Raw genomic sequence first — 17,678 nt, 5'->3', positions numbered from 1 at the left:
ACTGAAGGAGGCCAAAGCTGCCTGTTCCAGTGTTTGCTTCAGGTACTAAAAGGAAATGGGAATTACTTTTTCAAATGAACACTTTGTACTTCCATTCACATGAAAAACCTATAACAAGAGGATGATTTGTCAGGTTTCTGTTTTATCCACAGACAGGAAACTACACTCAAAGGAAGAAAAATACCAGGTCAGCTACCAGGTAAACAATGATTGAGAGAAAGGCAAGCCTTCCTGGCGAGAGGCAGGGCTGCTCTGGGAATTAAGATACACACAGGAGTATCCAACTCCGTCTCCACCTTGAGGACTGCTCTGTGCTAAAGTTTCCTCATTCTCACAAGGATATAACACTGTCTTGGCAAATGTTTAGGAATGCGTAGTAGTATGAGAGCCGTGTGGAGCTGGGCTGCTGGCAGGAAGGGCCATGGGGAGTGACTGGGATGGGCATGCATGGCTGTGGAGGAAGTTTTCCAGTTTTAAATGATGTGGCCAGAGGAGGCCTCACTGAGGAAAAGCAGCACTTGAGTGAAGACTTGAAGGAACGGTGAGGGAGGGGGCAACGCAGCGTCTGGGACAAGGATTCCTAGTCAGGAGAAACAGATTCCAAGGGGGAAGTAGCCAACCCGTTCAAAGATCAAGGGCTTTCGCACCACAAAGCTGGTCTTCCCCTCCCTTTTCCATTCCATGTTCCTCAGACACTAAATAATAGTGTTCTTTTTCCTTCACAGCATGTAACTACTTCATAACTACAATTTTAAAAACTCTGGAGAACTAATTAAGGTGTGGACAGAAATGACTCTCTAGGAACCACTTGGGTATGTCAATCCTCCTGCATTTAGCAGCAGACTTCTTTTTAACAGTTCCTGGAGCTGTGTCAGAATAACGATTCAAGGTGCTTCCTCAGTATATCCTTTTCAGATCTATTAATCCAGTTTACAGGCGTACAGGCAAGTAAATGTAGCAGGCGCGAAACTGCTTAGCCTGAGAAAGGTCCGCTTACAAGGTAGGTCCTGGGCTGCCATTTGGGAACTTGGACTTTGGGACAGTTCCACCATTCCTAGAACTGACAGAAGAATACTGCTTATGTTCAACAGCTGTTTTTTTCCTGAGCTTCTGGAATTAGGTACATGTCAAAATTTCTAAGGATGCCTATATAAGACACCCCCAATGAAAAGTCTGCTTGAAAATATTTCACAACTCATTACTAGGGAATTTAAATATGTCTGTGTGACTCCACCAATAGAGATTCTTGGAAGCATGTACTAAGACTTACCTCCAGTCTTCAAGGTAACAGTAAACAGGCAAACAACCCAATGAGCTATCATGTTATTAATCAGTAGGCTGTATGACACTGTCAAAAGGAATATGCCATCTGTTTGTAAACTAACACTACATTATAACCTCCTAAGAAATAAGAACCAACTAGAATTTGGTACCCGACTTTTTCTCCTCATTCTTTACAACAACTCAGTTCAGTCTTCTCGCTACTTAGTTAGGAGTCATCCACTAACAACAAAACTGTCAAGAAGAGACTAAAACCAGTATGATCCCTTTGGTAGTGCCTTATTAAAAATCCAAACCCCTAAGTTACAGGGTATGCCTACAACACAATTGTCATCAGTGATGTTATTTGTTATAATACAAACGTTATCAGTGAAATACTGGGACATTTGCTTTGCTGTTGGGACAAATTGAATGGGCAGAATCTCTCACTAGACAAAGCATGCATCCAACTGGGCAATGCAAAGGTACTGCATATATAAATGATGTCAGACACCCATTCAGAAAGTTGTGTGATCACTCTGGGTAATGCCAGAAGTACACTGGAAGCCACCATGTGCAAACACACACACACTTTACTCATACTTTTTAATAAACACAGAAATTAAAGTAAACAGTTCTAACCCTTTGGCTTTTCCTTTATACTATCAAGTTTCTTTCTGAAGTACTTATTAAAGCTTCCATAGATTTTCACTTACAGTATTATTTAAAGCATCGAGTAAAAAAGTATATAAAAATGCAGTGTTACTGCAAATTTTAAAAGTATTTTTATGGTTTTATATATATATATTTATATTTAAACCTTTTGGTTACTGCAATTCACACAAAACTATATTTAGATTATTCTAATTGGAATAATATGCTCCTGACAGACATACACAACTTTATATTCTATTAGTTTCAGTTACTTTCCCACCACATCTTTATTAGAAGCATTAACAAGTGTTCTGAGTTTCTCAGTCTCTCCCTATTCTCTGCCTAAAGACAATATTAAAGAAAAATGAAGCCCAAATTTACTGTACTAATTCCCCAGGGAATTATGGAAAACACATGATTGCTTTTAATGTCCTTGACTGTGAATATTAATAAATGACAGATTACACATAGTTTCAGAAGCAGGCAGTGATAAATAAGCATACATTTCTCCCAGGCTCTTGGAGAAGTAAATAAAGAAGGCAGTGAGAGAGGGAGCACTTACATTTTCCCGGTTTGGCTGGAATTCGAATTACAGTGGGTTTCCTGGTGGTTGCTGGTTGAATTGCTCTTTCTTTTGTTGGTTCTGTTTTTGTGGGGAGTTGAAAGGGATCTAATGAAAAACATAGTTTATTTTGCATGTTTTAGTTAACAGAGACTCAAACAAAAAACCTCATTCATAATTTAAGAGTCATATTTTTCATGCCCCAGGGAAAACTATTCATGGATAAACAAAATCTCAGTTTGCAGAGACAAAAACAAAGTTGGAGATCATAAAAAGAAATAATTTAGTACTCTGTAAATAATTCATGTGGCTTTTCTTCTGCTCTGATGAGAGATATCCAGGATGCTACTGAATTATGTAGAAGCTATCTTTTAGGGGAGCATATCATTTCATAAAGTCCACCTAAAAAACCAGGGGCAACTCAAAAGAGGAGGCAGTTTTTCCACATCTTAAGCCGCCCCAACCCCAAGGAGGGAAGGACTGACCCCTCCTCCCTACGACCTCTGTGCCTGAGTGGAATATTTACCCAGGGGCCTCACCAAGAGGCCTCATCCTTCCAAGTACCATGCTTGGCAGTCTTGGCTTTGGTGGTTTAGTAAAAGTATACTTTAATAACGTGAAAATAAGAAAAGCTTTATTTTAGAAATAGAATAAAACATCTCCCTTCCAATATTTAATTTTGGGCAAGGATACATAGCACAACGTGATGTTTACCCATTTATATTAAACAGATAGCATGCACCTAAAAAACTTGAAATAAAAGCCTAATTATAAAACTTTGTTGCAACTAAAAAAAGTTTTTCTTTAACATAAATGTTCTTTCCAAAAAGTCCACCTGAACTTACAAAATTAGATAGAAGCAGTAGGTTCTAGTGCTCCACAGCACACTGAGCCAACGCCAGTTCCCAATAATGCATTATACAGTGTACGAAGAACTGGAAGGGAGGAGCAGGGAGACTCCAAGCATACAGAAGACACAGGAAGTGGGAATGCTAATTGCCTGACTTGATCAGTTTATGTGTGTGGGAATACATTACAGCACCCCACTGAAAATCTACAAATATTTTAAGTTAACCAAAAAAATTTAAAAACAGAAATAATTAAATAAAAAATATTATTTTCAGGGGTTTGAGAAAAGGACTTTAATTTTGTTTAAAAAATGGGAAATTAAAAATAAGCAGATTAACAAAAATAAAGCAAATTATCTGTAATAGATACTGTATACAGCCATGAGGCTGTATTTGGCTTTAATCAACACAGGACAAATGAATCTACTATGATTCTGCACCTGTCCTGCGGATCTTGCCTGTAAGGAGATACTCCTTATAGGATGCATACTATAGCTCCTGTGATGGACAGCATCCACATTTTTCCCGTTACAAGCTGCAGTCCAACAGTTTCTTTTGCTGACCAGATCTCTGCAGGATATAGAAAGAACTGGGCTGAGAAAAAGCAGTTCTTTCTGCAACCCAATATTCCCTTCCCCTTTACCCAGCTCTCAAGCAACCACAGCATCTCGTATTATGCCAAAGGCAACACTAGACACTCACAGGTTTGTGTTTATCACATACTGGGTGGGCAGATAAGAGGGTATAATGCAATCCTATCACAGTTTCTTTTCTTTCACCTAAGCAGCAGTCTCAGATGGCTTGCTAGCTAAAATAATTATTATAAAACTACTCAGAAGAAAAAAAAATATTAGATGACTCCTCTATGGAAATCTAATAGTACACGAGCGAGATGACTCCTAAGTTCAGAAAACCAATTCAAGTTTATCAAAAGAATATCATCAAATTTACAATAAGATTATTGTAATAGTAGCACAACTTTTCCCCCACTGTAACCTATCTCCCTCCCAAAACAAAGTTCTGCTTTTTAATCAAATAATCAGATTCCTTGAGTTAATTCCTGATTATTATAGCCTTACAACTTCTGAGTAATACTTGTGATATAACTAGAAACTTTTAACATATAAAATAGCAAAAAAAAAAATCTTTTCACCCCACTAGCAGTAATTATTGTCTAAAATTTTGTCAGAGGAGGGTGTTGTGGCATAGTGCTGAGCCACCACTCAGGACACCCACATCCTGTGTTGGAGTACTTGTTCAAATTCCAGCTCCTCTGCTTCCAATCTAGCTCCCTGCTAATGTGCCTAGATGCAGATGACAGCTCAAATGCTTGGTTCTCTGCTACCCTTACGGGAGATCTGTATGGAATTCCTGGTTCCAGCCTGGCTCACTCCACTTGATGCCACTATCTGGGGACTGATCCACTGAATGGAAGATAGGAGTCTGTCTCTCTGCCTTTAAAATATATAAACACATGGCTATAATATAAAATTTTTCTATAAATATTACATGTATTAGATATTTTGAAAAACAAAATTGAATACTTTTTAATCAATTTTTTGTAATCTACTTTTTTTTGCTTTTGCTCAATATTGACTAGGTACTTACTACACATCAAACACTATTCTAGGTGCTAGGAATATATTCATCAACAAAGTAAAGGACTGTGTGTTTTTGAACCAAGCAGTCCTGCAGGGAGACGGAGACAGTACATATTAAATAGAAGAGGTAAGTAATTCATGATGGTGTATTAGAAGGTGAGAGGCACAACTGAGAAAGGACAAAAGAGAGAAAACAGGAACAGGTGTGGGCAGAGTGAAGCAGGCTGCAGCATGAAACAGGAGTGCAGTGGTGAGGGGAAGACCCCACTACGGACACTGCTTGGATCTTTCCAACACTGACACTCCATGTATTCCAGTAGTTCTTCCAACTTGAATAATGTACTTCTGGTATTTAGGAAACAGCAGCGCCAATGGGTAAAAATGAACAGGTGCACTTAAATTAAAGCTCATTGTTGTGAACATTACTGAATCTGAATTCTCCAAACAGGTCAGCTCTCTGGAGTAACATTAGCTCAAATGAAAGAATTGGAACACCTCATGTAATTTTGATGTTATTCAGGCAGAAATATACATTTCCTTGAGTACTTTCTCCTGTTCATTTCTCTCCCTATCACCACCTGTGGCCCTGCTCTGCCTCCTTGGCCTGGCTGAAACACATGACATCCACAGTCACCAGTCCTTTCCCCTGCTGTTGCAGAGACATGACTTTGTCTCCCACTTCCTGCCCACCCTCACCCACCTACCCGCCCCCCCACATGACTATTGTACCCCATGCTGCCGGGTTCTCTCAGGGCTCTGTTTTCTGCTGGGAAAACCAAAACTTCAAGAAAGATTTCAAGGCTAATAGCTGTTCACTGTGCTCTACCTTTCAAGTGGCATTTCTATTTTAACAGCTGTTTGTGGGACTTAGCGTCTGTTGGTTGCTGGTATCTGCTTTAGTTAATGATGTTTTTGGGTGGGTGTGGAGGGGGAGGAAAATTTTAAGCATGGAATGACTTAAATTGTTTCCTAACTCAAATTAAATTCTGGGCCAGTGTGCCACCTACACATTCTTTTACATTCCAAGAATGGACAAGGGGAAAATGGAAAGGAGAAAAGAGGCCAGTCAGCACCGCTGAGGGGCACGGGGCAGGGGGCTTCCAATATGTGCTTGCTGTTGGAGGAAATGGCCCCAAATCCTGCACATGGGCAGGCATGTTTCATCTACTATGTAGCAGGGTCCAATAACTTTTTCTTAACAAAGTAGTACAGGTGTAACTTATACACGAAGTATTCAAAGTATCCTAGCTACCCACTCTTCCTTTTTTCCTGGTATTTTCTTTTTAATATCATTAGCTGCTCTTTAGTAACTAGAACTCAGATGATGTGTAATTATTGTCCTATACATGTCTCTGGGAGTGGGGGGGGGGATTCTTTCTTCTTTCTCATACAGTGAGGCAAGAAGTCTTAGTGTTCCCCCACTGCAGGCTGCTTGGCAGGCATGGTCTGTCTGATGATCTTGCCCAGCAGAGCTCACTGAGTAAGCATGGCACCTGCCTCTCTGTGTGTTGTCTGAGTTGTGATCCACTGGAGTGCTGATGGGTAGTGAGGACAAACAACACTGCTTCCAATGAGAAGGTGGTGCCAGAGGCCTGTTTCACATGTTGCTGATGGTGTGCAGGTCTCTCCCTAGTGACATGAAATGTAAGAGGATAACATAAGGAGCAGGGATAGCACTTCTTGTCTGGGAACTCCAGGCACCGCCAGGGAGGAGATGGATCATTTTGGTACTAATTAAACTATTTCAAGCCCATAACCTTTGACCCAGTAGTCCCATGTTTGGAAATGGATTCTTTAGAAATAAAACCATTAGTAATGTTTATGGAAGTATTTACTGCAGCATTTTTTAGTAATGGCATAAAAACCTTCCCCAAACTAAAAACAATTGTAATATTCACCAGTAGGGGAAACACTGAATCAACTCTGGTATACCAGGGAATATTAGGCAGGCATAAAGAAATAGGAGTGGGACTTTATTATTGCCTGAAGAAGTTGATAAATCTCATTGCTGGTGGAAAAAAGCACCCTGCTCACTAGTAGGTATGATAGGATGAGCACTTTTTGAAGAGGATGGTAAGCCCAAATGTTGGCATGCTCTGGTAAGGCAAGCCCAAAGGTGTAGATGGGAGCACACTTGCTCACAGTTTACTGTAGGGGTGTGGATGGGCTGGGAGAGATCTATCTATCTATCTATCTATCTATCTATCTATTGACAGGCAGAGTTAGACAGTGAGAGAGAGAGACAGAGAGAAAGGTCTTCCTTCCGTTGGTTCACCCCACAATGGCTGCTGTGGCCGGCACACCGCGCTGATCCAAAGCCAGGAGCCAGGTGCTTCTCCTGGTCTCCCATGCGGGTGCAGGGCCCAAGCACTTGGGCCATCCTCCACTGCACTCCCTGGCCACAGCAGAGAGCTGGCCTGGAAGAGGAGCAACTGGGACAGAATCCGGCACCCCAACCGGGACTAGAACCCGGGGTACCAGCGCCGCAGGCAGACGATTAGCCTAGTGAGCCGTGGCGCCGGCCTATTTTTTCATTTTTAAACACGACCACTGAATTATTAGACTTGTTACAACAAAGATACATTACTTTTGCAACAAAATAATTAAAATAATTTTATTTGATTTAGAGTTATCCATTTTATGTAAATGTGGCCAGTACAGATTTAATTTTTAGGAAAACTATAATATTTTATTTTTTAAAAGATTTATTTGGGGGCTGGTATTATGACACAATGTATTAAGCTGCCACTTACAATGCCAGCATTCCATATTTCAGCAATGGTTCAAATCCTGGCAGCTCTACTTCTGATCCAGCTCCCTTTTAATGTGCCTGGGAAGGGAGCAGAAAATGGCTCAAGTTCTTGGGCTCCTGCCACCCACGTGGAAGCCTATAAGAAGCTCTTGGCTCCTGGTATTGGCCTGGCTCAGCCCTGGTTGTTTCCTGCCATCTGAGGAATGAACCGGTGGCTGGAAGATCTCTCTGTAACTCTGCCTTTCAAATAAATAAATCTTCAAGAAACAGGAGACTTAGCTGAAACATCTTTGCTGAAGAAATCAAAACAAAAGTACTTAAAAATAAGAGGGAAATATTTTAGTTCATTTTTTAAGGCAAACATGGCTATAAAATAACTAGAGAAATAAAAAATTCTTTTAAAAGATTTGATTTAAAAGGAAATAATGGCAGATGTTTTTGAATTTATCAAGAAAATATTTTGTTTATATAAAGGGAAAATGTCATGTATGAATTTATCTAATTTAAGTATATCTAATCAATAATAATTAGCTTCTGGTTGTAACTTTGAGTCATATAACTATTTGGAAAAATCATGGTTAGCTGTTTTTTTTTAACATTTCTTCTCAATTCCAAGGCTGAGGACCATTGAGGGGGTTCTTATTTTGTGGCAAGGGTGATAATGGACAACTCTCCCAGGTTCTTTCAATTATTTTAACAATTATTTTATTATTTACTTGTCATCTTATTATTTATTTTAATAAAGGTTATTAACTGTTTTGTTACAGGTAAGCCTTTTACATGATCTGTAGTTCAAAATGGACCAAAGGTATACAGTGAAAACCAGGTCCTCCACCCTCTCCTGTCAGCCAGTTCCCTCATAAAGACAACCTTTGTTTCCAACTTACTACGTATCTTTCCAAACACACCAGACATACTGCAGAACTTTTAACACAAACAACAGCTAAAATCCCATTCATACTATTTTGTACCCCGCTTCACCTAATAATTTTTTGGTGATTGGTGTATAATGAGATAATAGCTCTGATTCTTTCTTAATTATCACACAATACTCACTGTATGACACATCATAATTAATTCAAGTAGTCCACTGAGGTCTACTTCTGACATTCTATGCAAACCCATAATATGGAGCCCTTGAAATTCTACAAATTGGGGCTGGCGCTGTGGTACAGTGGGTTAAAGCCCTGTTCTGTGGTGCTGGCATCCCATAAGGGCATTGGTTTGAGTCCAAGCTGCTCCACTTCCAATTCAGCTCTGCTATGGCCTGGGAGGACAGTGGAGGATGGCCCAAGTGCTTGGACCCCTGCACTCATGTGGGAGATTCGGGGGAAGCTCCTGATTCCTGGCTTCAGATCAGCCCACTCCAGCCATTGTGGCCTTCTGGGGAGTGAACCAGTGGATGGAAGACCTCTCTCTTTCTCTGCCTCTGCCTCTCTGTAACTCTGCCTTCCAAATAAATAAATGAGTTTAAAAAAAAGAGAGATTCTGCCAATTATACTTAACATTGCACATACATGAGCTAACAGGCTACTTTCACAGGCTACATCAGATTCTAAGAGTTCTGTGCTCTGCAAAGGTGTAGGAAGCTTGCTGCAATAATTCTATTACAGACCGTCTGCTCTTGCTCCCACGGGGGGGGGGGGGGCACAGAGCATCTCGAGAAGAGTTTCCTATCCAAATACATGGCAAGTTAAAGACATTTTTCTCTACATTTATTTGCACTGTTTATTCTGTCTACCTTGTAGCCTCTTATTCCACTCCAATTATTCTACATCTGTTGCCAAATAAGCAGGCCCCTTTACACCTATATCTGCATGGTCTTCATTATTGGGTTGAGAAAAACACTGATGATAGATAAAGCAGTTTTCCGCCCATTACCTATGTCTAATAATATGCTTGTCATCATAATTAGTTTCACCATCCCTGGCTTGCTTTTCTGTCATTTCTTTCCCTTGAGTTCTGTTAATAACAGAAATTGGCTGCGAAACTATTATTCTAGTCTGTGTAATGGGGCTGACAGCAGAAGCACTCTGCTTTTTTTGACATCTGGGTATGATTTCTAAAGGTGTGAAGTGGAACTGCTAATACTTCACAGCTCCATTACATTAACCTGGAAGGCATTCTGCCCAAGAAATGAATCCAATATTAAATTGCCTGTTTTATGAGTTTTCCCTTAATAATTTTTCTAATCTTTATAATGTTTTCATAGCTTCAGTATTTTCTGATTTCTACTTCCTGAGATTAATATGGCAACTTCATTTTATGAACACTATTTTATTAGATTTTCTTGAAGGAAGAGAGAAATAGAAAGATGTATTTGTGAGTTCCTCCCTTTTCTCTTGTGTTCCTCTCCCAGTTCCTGCCTGATGCCTGGATGACTGGGCAAGACTTCACAAACAGACCATCAATCTTTATTTACAAGGATAATGATACTGAAACACCATAACAAAAATCACAAAGTCCCAAATCACTAAATAAACAAAAACCCCTCCACATGTAAAGGAGTCCTAAGATGATCCTAAAAGACTTTGGAAGGCAATAGCAGAGAAGCAACAAGGGCCAGTGTGTACTCTAAAAAATCCCTTAGGTAGTCACGGAATGGAAGATGACAGGTCTGAGTGAGCTCAATTTTGAAAGCCGCTGCAGTAATCTGAACATAAAGGCCTAAATAAGGGGTGTAGTACAAGGAGACTTGGAATGGAGATCAGGTAGAAGAACTATTCAGAAGGTAAAACCAGCAAGATAGGTAACTAATTGCATATGATGGCAGAGATGCAATCACAAACCCCTGGGGTGGGTATCTGGAGTAGTGGTTAGGAGGCCGTTTGAAATGCTCATATCCCATACTGGAGTACCTGAGTGGCACTCCCATTATGCTCCCAATTTCAGCTTCCTGCAAATATGTACCCTGGGAGGCAGCAGGTGAATGCTCAAGTGGCTGACATTCTGCCAGCCATGGATGAGACCTAGACTAGATTCCTGGGTCTGGCCTGGCCTAGCCCCAGCTGCTGTGAGCATGAAGCAGTAGATGGAAATATGCTTGCTCTCTGTCTCTCAAATAAAATACATAAATAAATAAATTTTAAAAAGATAAGACCCGCCCCCCCCAAAACAACTACCATTCAATGATCACTTACTATGTTTTAGGCAACATGATAAGGCTTTCTTGCATCCTGACATTTAACCTAGCAATGTCCTCCATGAGTCTTGTTATTACCGTGTCTTATAGATGAGAAAACTGAAGCACTGGGAGGTTAATTAAACTGATCAAGGTCTATGGTCATTGTGGTAGACTCTGGCAGGCTCCAAATCCAATAGCTAGCTACGGTGGGGCATGGTAAGGAGAAAAACATAGGAAGAGGAGCAGGTCTAGAAACACAAAAAAAGTATTTGATTCAGCACTATGCCACAGTCAAGAGCAACGGTTAAAGTCAGACAGGGAAAGAAAATTACACATTCTGCCAAAAGACTGCCCAAATAATTAAATGTTGTGCAATGATGTGGTAGAAATTAAACAAACAAAAAAATAGAAAAGGCTGAGTATGAAAGATGAAATTATATTCATGTTGAGTATATATTGTTGACTTTCCTTTTTGAAGATGACCATAATTATTCTGTAGTTATCTGCCTGATGATATAAGATAAATTCTTAGGGGTTGGCACTGTGGTGCAGAAGTTAGTTAAGCTGCTGCCTGTAATGCCGGCATCTCATATGGGCACCTGTTTGAGTCCTGAATGCTCCACTTCTGATCCAGTTCCCTTCTAATGAGCCTGGGAAAGCAGTGGAAGATGGCCCAAGTCCTTGGGCTCCTGCACGCACATGGGAAATCTGGAAGAAGCTCCTGGCTCAGGCCTGGCCCAGCCCCAGCCAATGGGGCCATTTGGGGAGTGAACCAGTGGATAAATGATCTCTCTCTTACTGATTCTCTGCCTTTCAAGTAAATAAATTTTTTAAAAAAGATTTATTTACTTATTTGAAAGGCATAGTTACACAGAGAGAGAAGGAGAGGCCGACAGAGAGAGGTCTTCCATCCACTGTTCACTCCCCAATCGGCCATAATGGCTGGAGCTGTGCTGATCTGAAACCAGGAGCCAGGAGCTTCCTCCAGTTCTTCCCACGTGGGTGCAGGGGCCCAAGGAATTTGGCCATCTACCACTGCTTTCCCAGGCCACAGCAGAGAGTGGTACTGGAAGTGGACCAGCCAGGTTTGAACCCGCGCCCATATAGGATGCTGGCTCTATAGGCGGCGGCTTTATCCACTACGCCATGGCTCTGGCCCCTAAATTAAAAAAAAAAAAAATCTTAGCAATTATTAACCAAGTTGCCACAATCCAGCAGGTTCAATAAAAGGTGATATTTCTTTGGCTTGCACTGTTTCCACCCCTTACAGCTTGCCACTATTGGATTTATTCATCCCTGTCCTTCTCTCAAGATTGTAACACCAAAAAGGTTTAAACAAGAAAATCATATTAGTAAAGAAAAAATTTTAAAATGTTGCCTGGTTTAAGGATTCATGAAAACGTTGGGTAGCAACATGATATAGTGAAAAATAACCCAGACTTAGAATTGCAAGCCTGTATGAATCCTGGCTTGGAAAATTGTTAGTCTTATGAGTTATTGCTCAGCCTCATTTTCTTATCTACAAACTGAGGCCAGTGATGTCTAACAGAGGGCTGTTGTAGGTGTCAAAAAAAAAAAAAAAAAAAAAAGACGGCTGAGTATCTAGCACATCATTAGGAACATTGCAGAAGCTCTGTATACTCTAACGCTTTCCTCTCCCCCTTTATGGATAAGAGTTAAGTCTTTTAGTTTATATGCAATTGCTGGTAGCAATCTTGTATATTTAATAAATATTTAAAATGTTTGCTATATTTAAAATATATCTGTGCTGAATTTGATTTAAGATTTATTTATTTATTTGAGAGGCAGAGTTATAGGCAGAGAGGGAGAGACAGAGAGAGAAGTCTTTCATCTACTGGTTCAATCCCCAAATAGCCACAGTGGCCGGAGCTGGGCCGATTGGAAACCAGGAGCCAGGAACTCCTTCTAGGTCTCGCACAAGGGTTGAGGGGCCCAAGCACTTGGGCCATCTTCCACTGTCTTCTCAGACCATTAGCAGGAAGCTGTATCAAATCTGGAACAGCCAAGAATCAAACTTGTGCCCATATGGGATTCGGGCACTGCAGTTGGAGGCATAACCTACAACACCATGGTGCCGGCCCCTAAATTTGATTTTAAAATCAGAGTATGTACCATTATTATGCATGTTGAACATTTATAAAATGATAGTTAACTTCTTAAAATACAATTAAGTTTATATGCTCACAAATTCCACCCAAATAAGAAAACAGCAGTAAAAGGAATCTTGTTACCAACAAGTAGTGAAGCTTAGTTTGGCAAATTGAAGATATAGTGTGAAATAAGATAACATAATCTCCACCTCTTGGGAAACTTAATTGTCCTGATCTTGGCAGGAAACGTACAGCTGCTGTATTTTATTTACAAAAATTTGCATTCCCAAGGGAAGATGCTCTGTGAAATTACAGAAAAACATTTTGCAACATGTGGCTGAATCTTCATTCCTTGCATTGATCTTGTAGGGATACTCCCTCTGGTCCCTCTCCTAGCATCTCCAGTTACAGGTGCTTCAATCCAGGTAACCCCTTTGGGGCCACTGCCTGACTTTTCATCTAAGAACAGCTTCTTCTGTATCCTCCTAATGTCATGTCCCCCTAGCCTCCCAGGTTCTTTCGATGTGAAGCCTGAACTTCCCCCCACCAGAACAAGGAAGCCGGTGTTACAACCTAGCTTAGTCCCTGGCCTACCAGCTGACTTCTGGCTCATCTGTCAGTAATCAGTGTGTGCTTCTCCCTCTTTTCTTCTGCCTCCATCTCTCTCACTCCGTATTTTCCCTTCTCCCTCTGTCTCCACTTCCCACCCAGCTCCATGTCTGTTTTTTAAATTTAATGTTATTGTATCTATTTATTTGAAAGGCAGAGGTACAGAGAGACAGAAAGAGAGATCTCCATTTGGCTAGTCTTACTCCTCAAATGGCCATAATGACTGGGACTGGGCCAGGCCCTAAGCCAGTAGCAAAGAACTCCTTTCAGATCTTCCACATCACTGGCAGGGGCCCAACCACCTGGGCCATCTTCTGCTGCTTTCCCAGGTGCATTAGTAGGGAACCAGTGCTCACACAGGATACTGGTGTTGCAGGGCAAAACACCAGCCCCAGCACCACGTTTCTTAATGGCTCTTGTGGACTCAGGGCAGAATGGTGACTGCAGAAGCCTAAATAAGCAGGGACGCTGTGCTATGAAGATGCCCTGCAGCTGGCTCCCAGGAAACACAACCTTTCAAACTCTGTGACTAAGGCCGCGCTAAGGGCAAGTGAATATCTACAACAGCTTAAAGGAGTGCACTTTATGACTCAGGGCCACTGTAGGAAGAATGATTAATGAGTCCACTGTTTGTTTCTACCTACATATAGATTAATATCCTGTGTGGGTGTGAGTGTAGGAATGTAGCAATGTAACACATCTCCCTATTCAATGATTAAGTCTGTTAGGTATTACCAGATTTTGATTTTCAGTGAATTATTCTTTGATTTTTTCAAACTGATTGGTAACCACACTTAAGTCTCGGTTGTTTAAGCTTGATTCAATGCATGTATTCAGCCTGCAAGAAAAGTATATTTTAATCTGTAACCAAATTCAAGCTTACAGAACAGCCAATTCAAGCAACTGACTGGTTATTCTGTTTAAATCCTGTTTGACCGCCGGCGCCGCGGCTCACTAGGCTAATCCTCCGCCTAGCGGCGCCGGCACACCGGGTTCTAGTCCCGGTCGGGGCGCCGGATTCTGTCCCGGTTGCCCCTCTTCCAGGCCAGCCCTCTGCTGTGGCCAGGGAGTGCAGTGGAGGATGGCCCAGGTGCTTGGGCCCTGCACCCCATGGGAGACCAGGAAAAGCACCTGGCTCCTGGCTCCTGCCATCGGATCAGCGCGGTGCGCCGGCCGCAGCGCACCGGCCGCGGCGGCCATTGGAGGGTGAACCAACGGCAAAGGAAGACCTTTCTCTCTGTCTCTCTCTCTCACTGTCCACTCTGCCTGTCAAAAAAAAAAAAAAAAAAATCCTGTTTGACCAGCTGAATAAAACTTACTCAATAAACTCTGACTCTTCAGCCAGTCTCAGATTACTTACTCAACACTGTGTTCAGCCCTGCTCCCTTTCTGTCTCCATCTACACATATACATAGACACACCTCAGTAGCATATGGACGGGGAACTAAGCACCCACATGCCATGTAAGATACCCACTGATGAGTTTAGATTCCCTTCTCCTTCTGATTTTTACTCACCTAGAACCATCTCTGAGCAGACAAATTCTTCGGTCAGGTTCCCAGGTGGGGTGGGTAAAACATCATCATCAAAGCTGATGAGGTCGATGTCCCCTAAGGGCTTGCTTTGCGGACCTGGAACCGTGGGGCTGGCTGAGGGCCCTTCTCCCAGTGACCTGAATGCTTTGGCTTGTGATGCCACTGAGAGTCGGGGAGGAACAGTGACTGGTCTCAGTGGAGCTGAAGGGTAGGTGGGGTTTTCTGAAGAAACTGATTTCTTCGGCAGCAAAGGTCGTGGAGCAGGAGTTGGGACTTTCTTCCCGCCAGCAGGGCTCTCAGCAATGGGCCCTCCTCCTGGAGTCTCATGATTAACACTTCTTATAAGGCCAGGATTTGGTTTCTTTGGCAATTCAGGTTTGGTTGCTGGGATGCTTCCTGCTTCTTGTGGTGGAGGGTGTGAGGTGAGCCCTTCCCGCGAGGTCACCCTGAGTCTGTTTTCAGCCCAAGAGTCCCACTCTCCAGAAGCTCTGTTAGCAGCTGGTTTGGGAGCCACAGAGGGTTTCCCTGGAGCAACAGCCGGCTTTGGGGGCAGTGTGCGGGGAACAACCTCTGGTTTCTTAGGAAGTCCCAAGGTTTCTAAATTTTTCTGATCCTCAAATGCTTTGATCCTTGAAACGATACTATTTTGGCTTTGTTCTGTGTTCATAATGTTCATCACTGCCTGACTATCTGAGTTGTTGGTACTGTCCAGCAGAGACTGGGGCCGGCCTGGGGACGACTCTTCAGGGGTGGCTGGGCTGATTTTCTGGTGACTTGGTTCTTTAATGTGAGTATCTCTAGTCACTGGTCTGAGGTTGCTTTTTGATCTTGGTCTTGGCACTGGGCATCTTGGAACACTGGGATTTTCTGGACAGATTTGTTCTTCAGAAATATCAAAGACTATTAAAGGTGCCACATTTGTAGGAGGGTTACTGGATAAGACTTCTGGGGAAGGCTGAAGAGGCTTGAGAGGTGCCTGTAGTGCTAACAAGACAAAAAAATGAACAAAAAGAAGTAGCAATGTTATAATTTAAAAAAAAGAAGATACACAGACTTTAAAAATACACAAAAAATATCCAGACAGATTTCCTTAATTACTAAAAGTGATTCTGAAATCAATGGGGAAACGTTTTATACGCAGCTTCTTTCAAAAATGTTCAAGTTATTTATAATTGTTCATTTAACAAACACATTATATAATATTTAAGACACTATTAAATTTGATTCTTATTAGCCTTATCATATGAATTATTTCTTTCTGATTGTCAAAATTCTAATGTTTCTCATGCTTTACTTTTCCACAGCAACTCTAATCTCCACTAATCAAATACTTTCAAAAACCCAAGAGGATGAACATCCTTAGTTAGCATCCTATGAAGTTTAAGTTGCTAAATATAACATCATTCTCAGTGGGAATAGAGGGCATTAGCATTAATACCCACCATGAATTAAAAGGATGATGTTTTGTGATGTGAACTAGGGTGAGCCTAAGAGATTAGGGCTGCAGCTCATAAGAACATCTATGATAAGAACCACTGCATACCCAAATAAAGAAAGCACACAGGGATCACACTCACTGGGAAGCAGTGCTCAATGAATTATGCACAAATTGTAAATTATTATAAAGGCTGTAGGCCTACAAATTACCTCCCTAGAACCAGGGCAGAATTAAGGAGGACAAATTACTTGAATTACTTTGAGGCAGGTTGTTGTCTATTTCTTCTGAGAAGTCAGTCTGAGTTGCGGAAGTAATAGTGTGCCTTGGAGGGGCAGCAGCATTATTATTATTTGTAGTATTTACTTGAACTTGGTTGATTTCCTTTATGACTTGTTCATAAGATGGTGGAAGCTGCAAAATAAAGAACAGAGATTTTAAGCATCCACAACCATTCTCATTGCTCTTATCTTTGAATTTCATTCTAAAAATAAAATGCAAAGTGAGAATGTGATGTTTATTCACCTCAGCAGGAACCAGCTCATTTGGCCTCCAAGGGCCTGCTGCAGAAGACGGCGGAAATCCCAGACCAGAGGGCGGGGCTCCTGGAAACCATGAGGTTGGCCTCAGGGGCTCAGCTGCCACAATGGTGATCTCTGGGCGCCTGCTGGACAGAAGCCTCAGTGAGATTGTGGTGTGGTAATAAACTAGCATTCATCTGCAGATGTTCAAAGGCTCATGCAAACCATTATCACCCAACAGTTCCAAGAACTACCAGTCACAGGAATGGCCTGATTGGTCTGGGCTCTCTCTTACAGGACAAGCCAGACAGGTTTCAAGGGAGGATGCCATCATCAACTTCTTCAACTTCGGCCTCAAAAAGTTAGAGGCATATCTGGGGCACACTTAGCTCTGCCTTGGTTGATACAAATACAGACTGAATAAGGACCATACAACCTCTTTACTCTAGGGCTGTGCTGCCTTTTTGCCTATAGTACAAACATAAGGTAGAAAACACACCAAATGGAATTGTTTGGTTCTCCATTTTCATGAAGCATCTACTCTGAAATGAAAATGACCATATAAAAAGAGTATCTTCTTGCTCCTCATTCCATCTCTTGAGTTTGTATGCTCACTTTTTTTTTTTTTAAAGATTTTTTTTTTTTTTTGATAGGCAGAGTTAGACT

General features: G+C 41.5%; 1 protein-coding gene across 35 annotated transcripts in view; it reads right to left on the bottom strand.

Annotated features, from left to right (window-relative positions):
- The window catches only part of SH3D19 (SH3 domain containing 19), a 200,959-nt gene that overhangs the window by 39,902 nt on the left and 143,379 nt on the right, over positions 1-17,678 (bottom strand). For 9 of the 35 annotated variants that reach the window (XM_051819350.1, XM_008267339.4, XM_051819356.2 and 6 more), the window contains 4 exons: positions 17,017-17,158; positions 16,743-16,905; positions 15,039-16,040; positions 2,477-2,584 (listed from right to left, as the gene is read on the bottom strand). In XM_051819350.1, the coding sequence (XP_051675310.1) occupies positions 2,477-2,584; positions 15,039-15,732 (802 nt within the window). In that variant the 5' untranslated portion in view covers positions 15,733-16,040; positions 16,743-16,905; positions 17,017-17,158. The remainder of the gene's footprint in view (positions 1-2,476; positions 2,585-15,038; positions 16,041-16,742; positions 16,906-17,016; positions 17,159-17,678) is intronic. The other 26 variants (XM_017347299.2, XM_070047425.1, XM_070047427.1 and 23 more) reach the window with 6 other exon arrangements.

The sequence above is a fragment of the Oryctolagus cuniculus genome, chromosome 8 (genome assembly GCF_964237555.1).
Source record: "Oryctolagus cuniculus chromosome 8, mOryCun1.1, whole genome shotgun sequence".
NCBI lineage: Eukaryota > Metazoa > Chordata > Mammalia > Lagomorpha > Leporidae > Oryctolagus > Oryctolagus cuniculus.
This window is presented reverse-complemented; position numbering and strand designations above follow the sequence as displayed.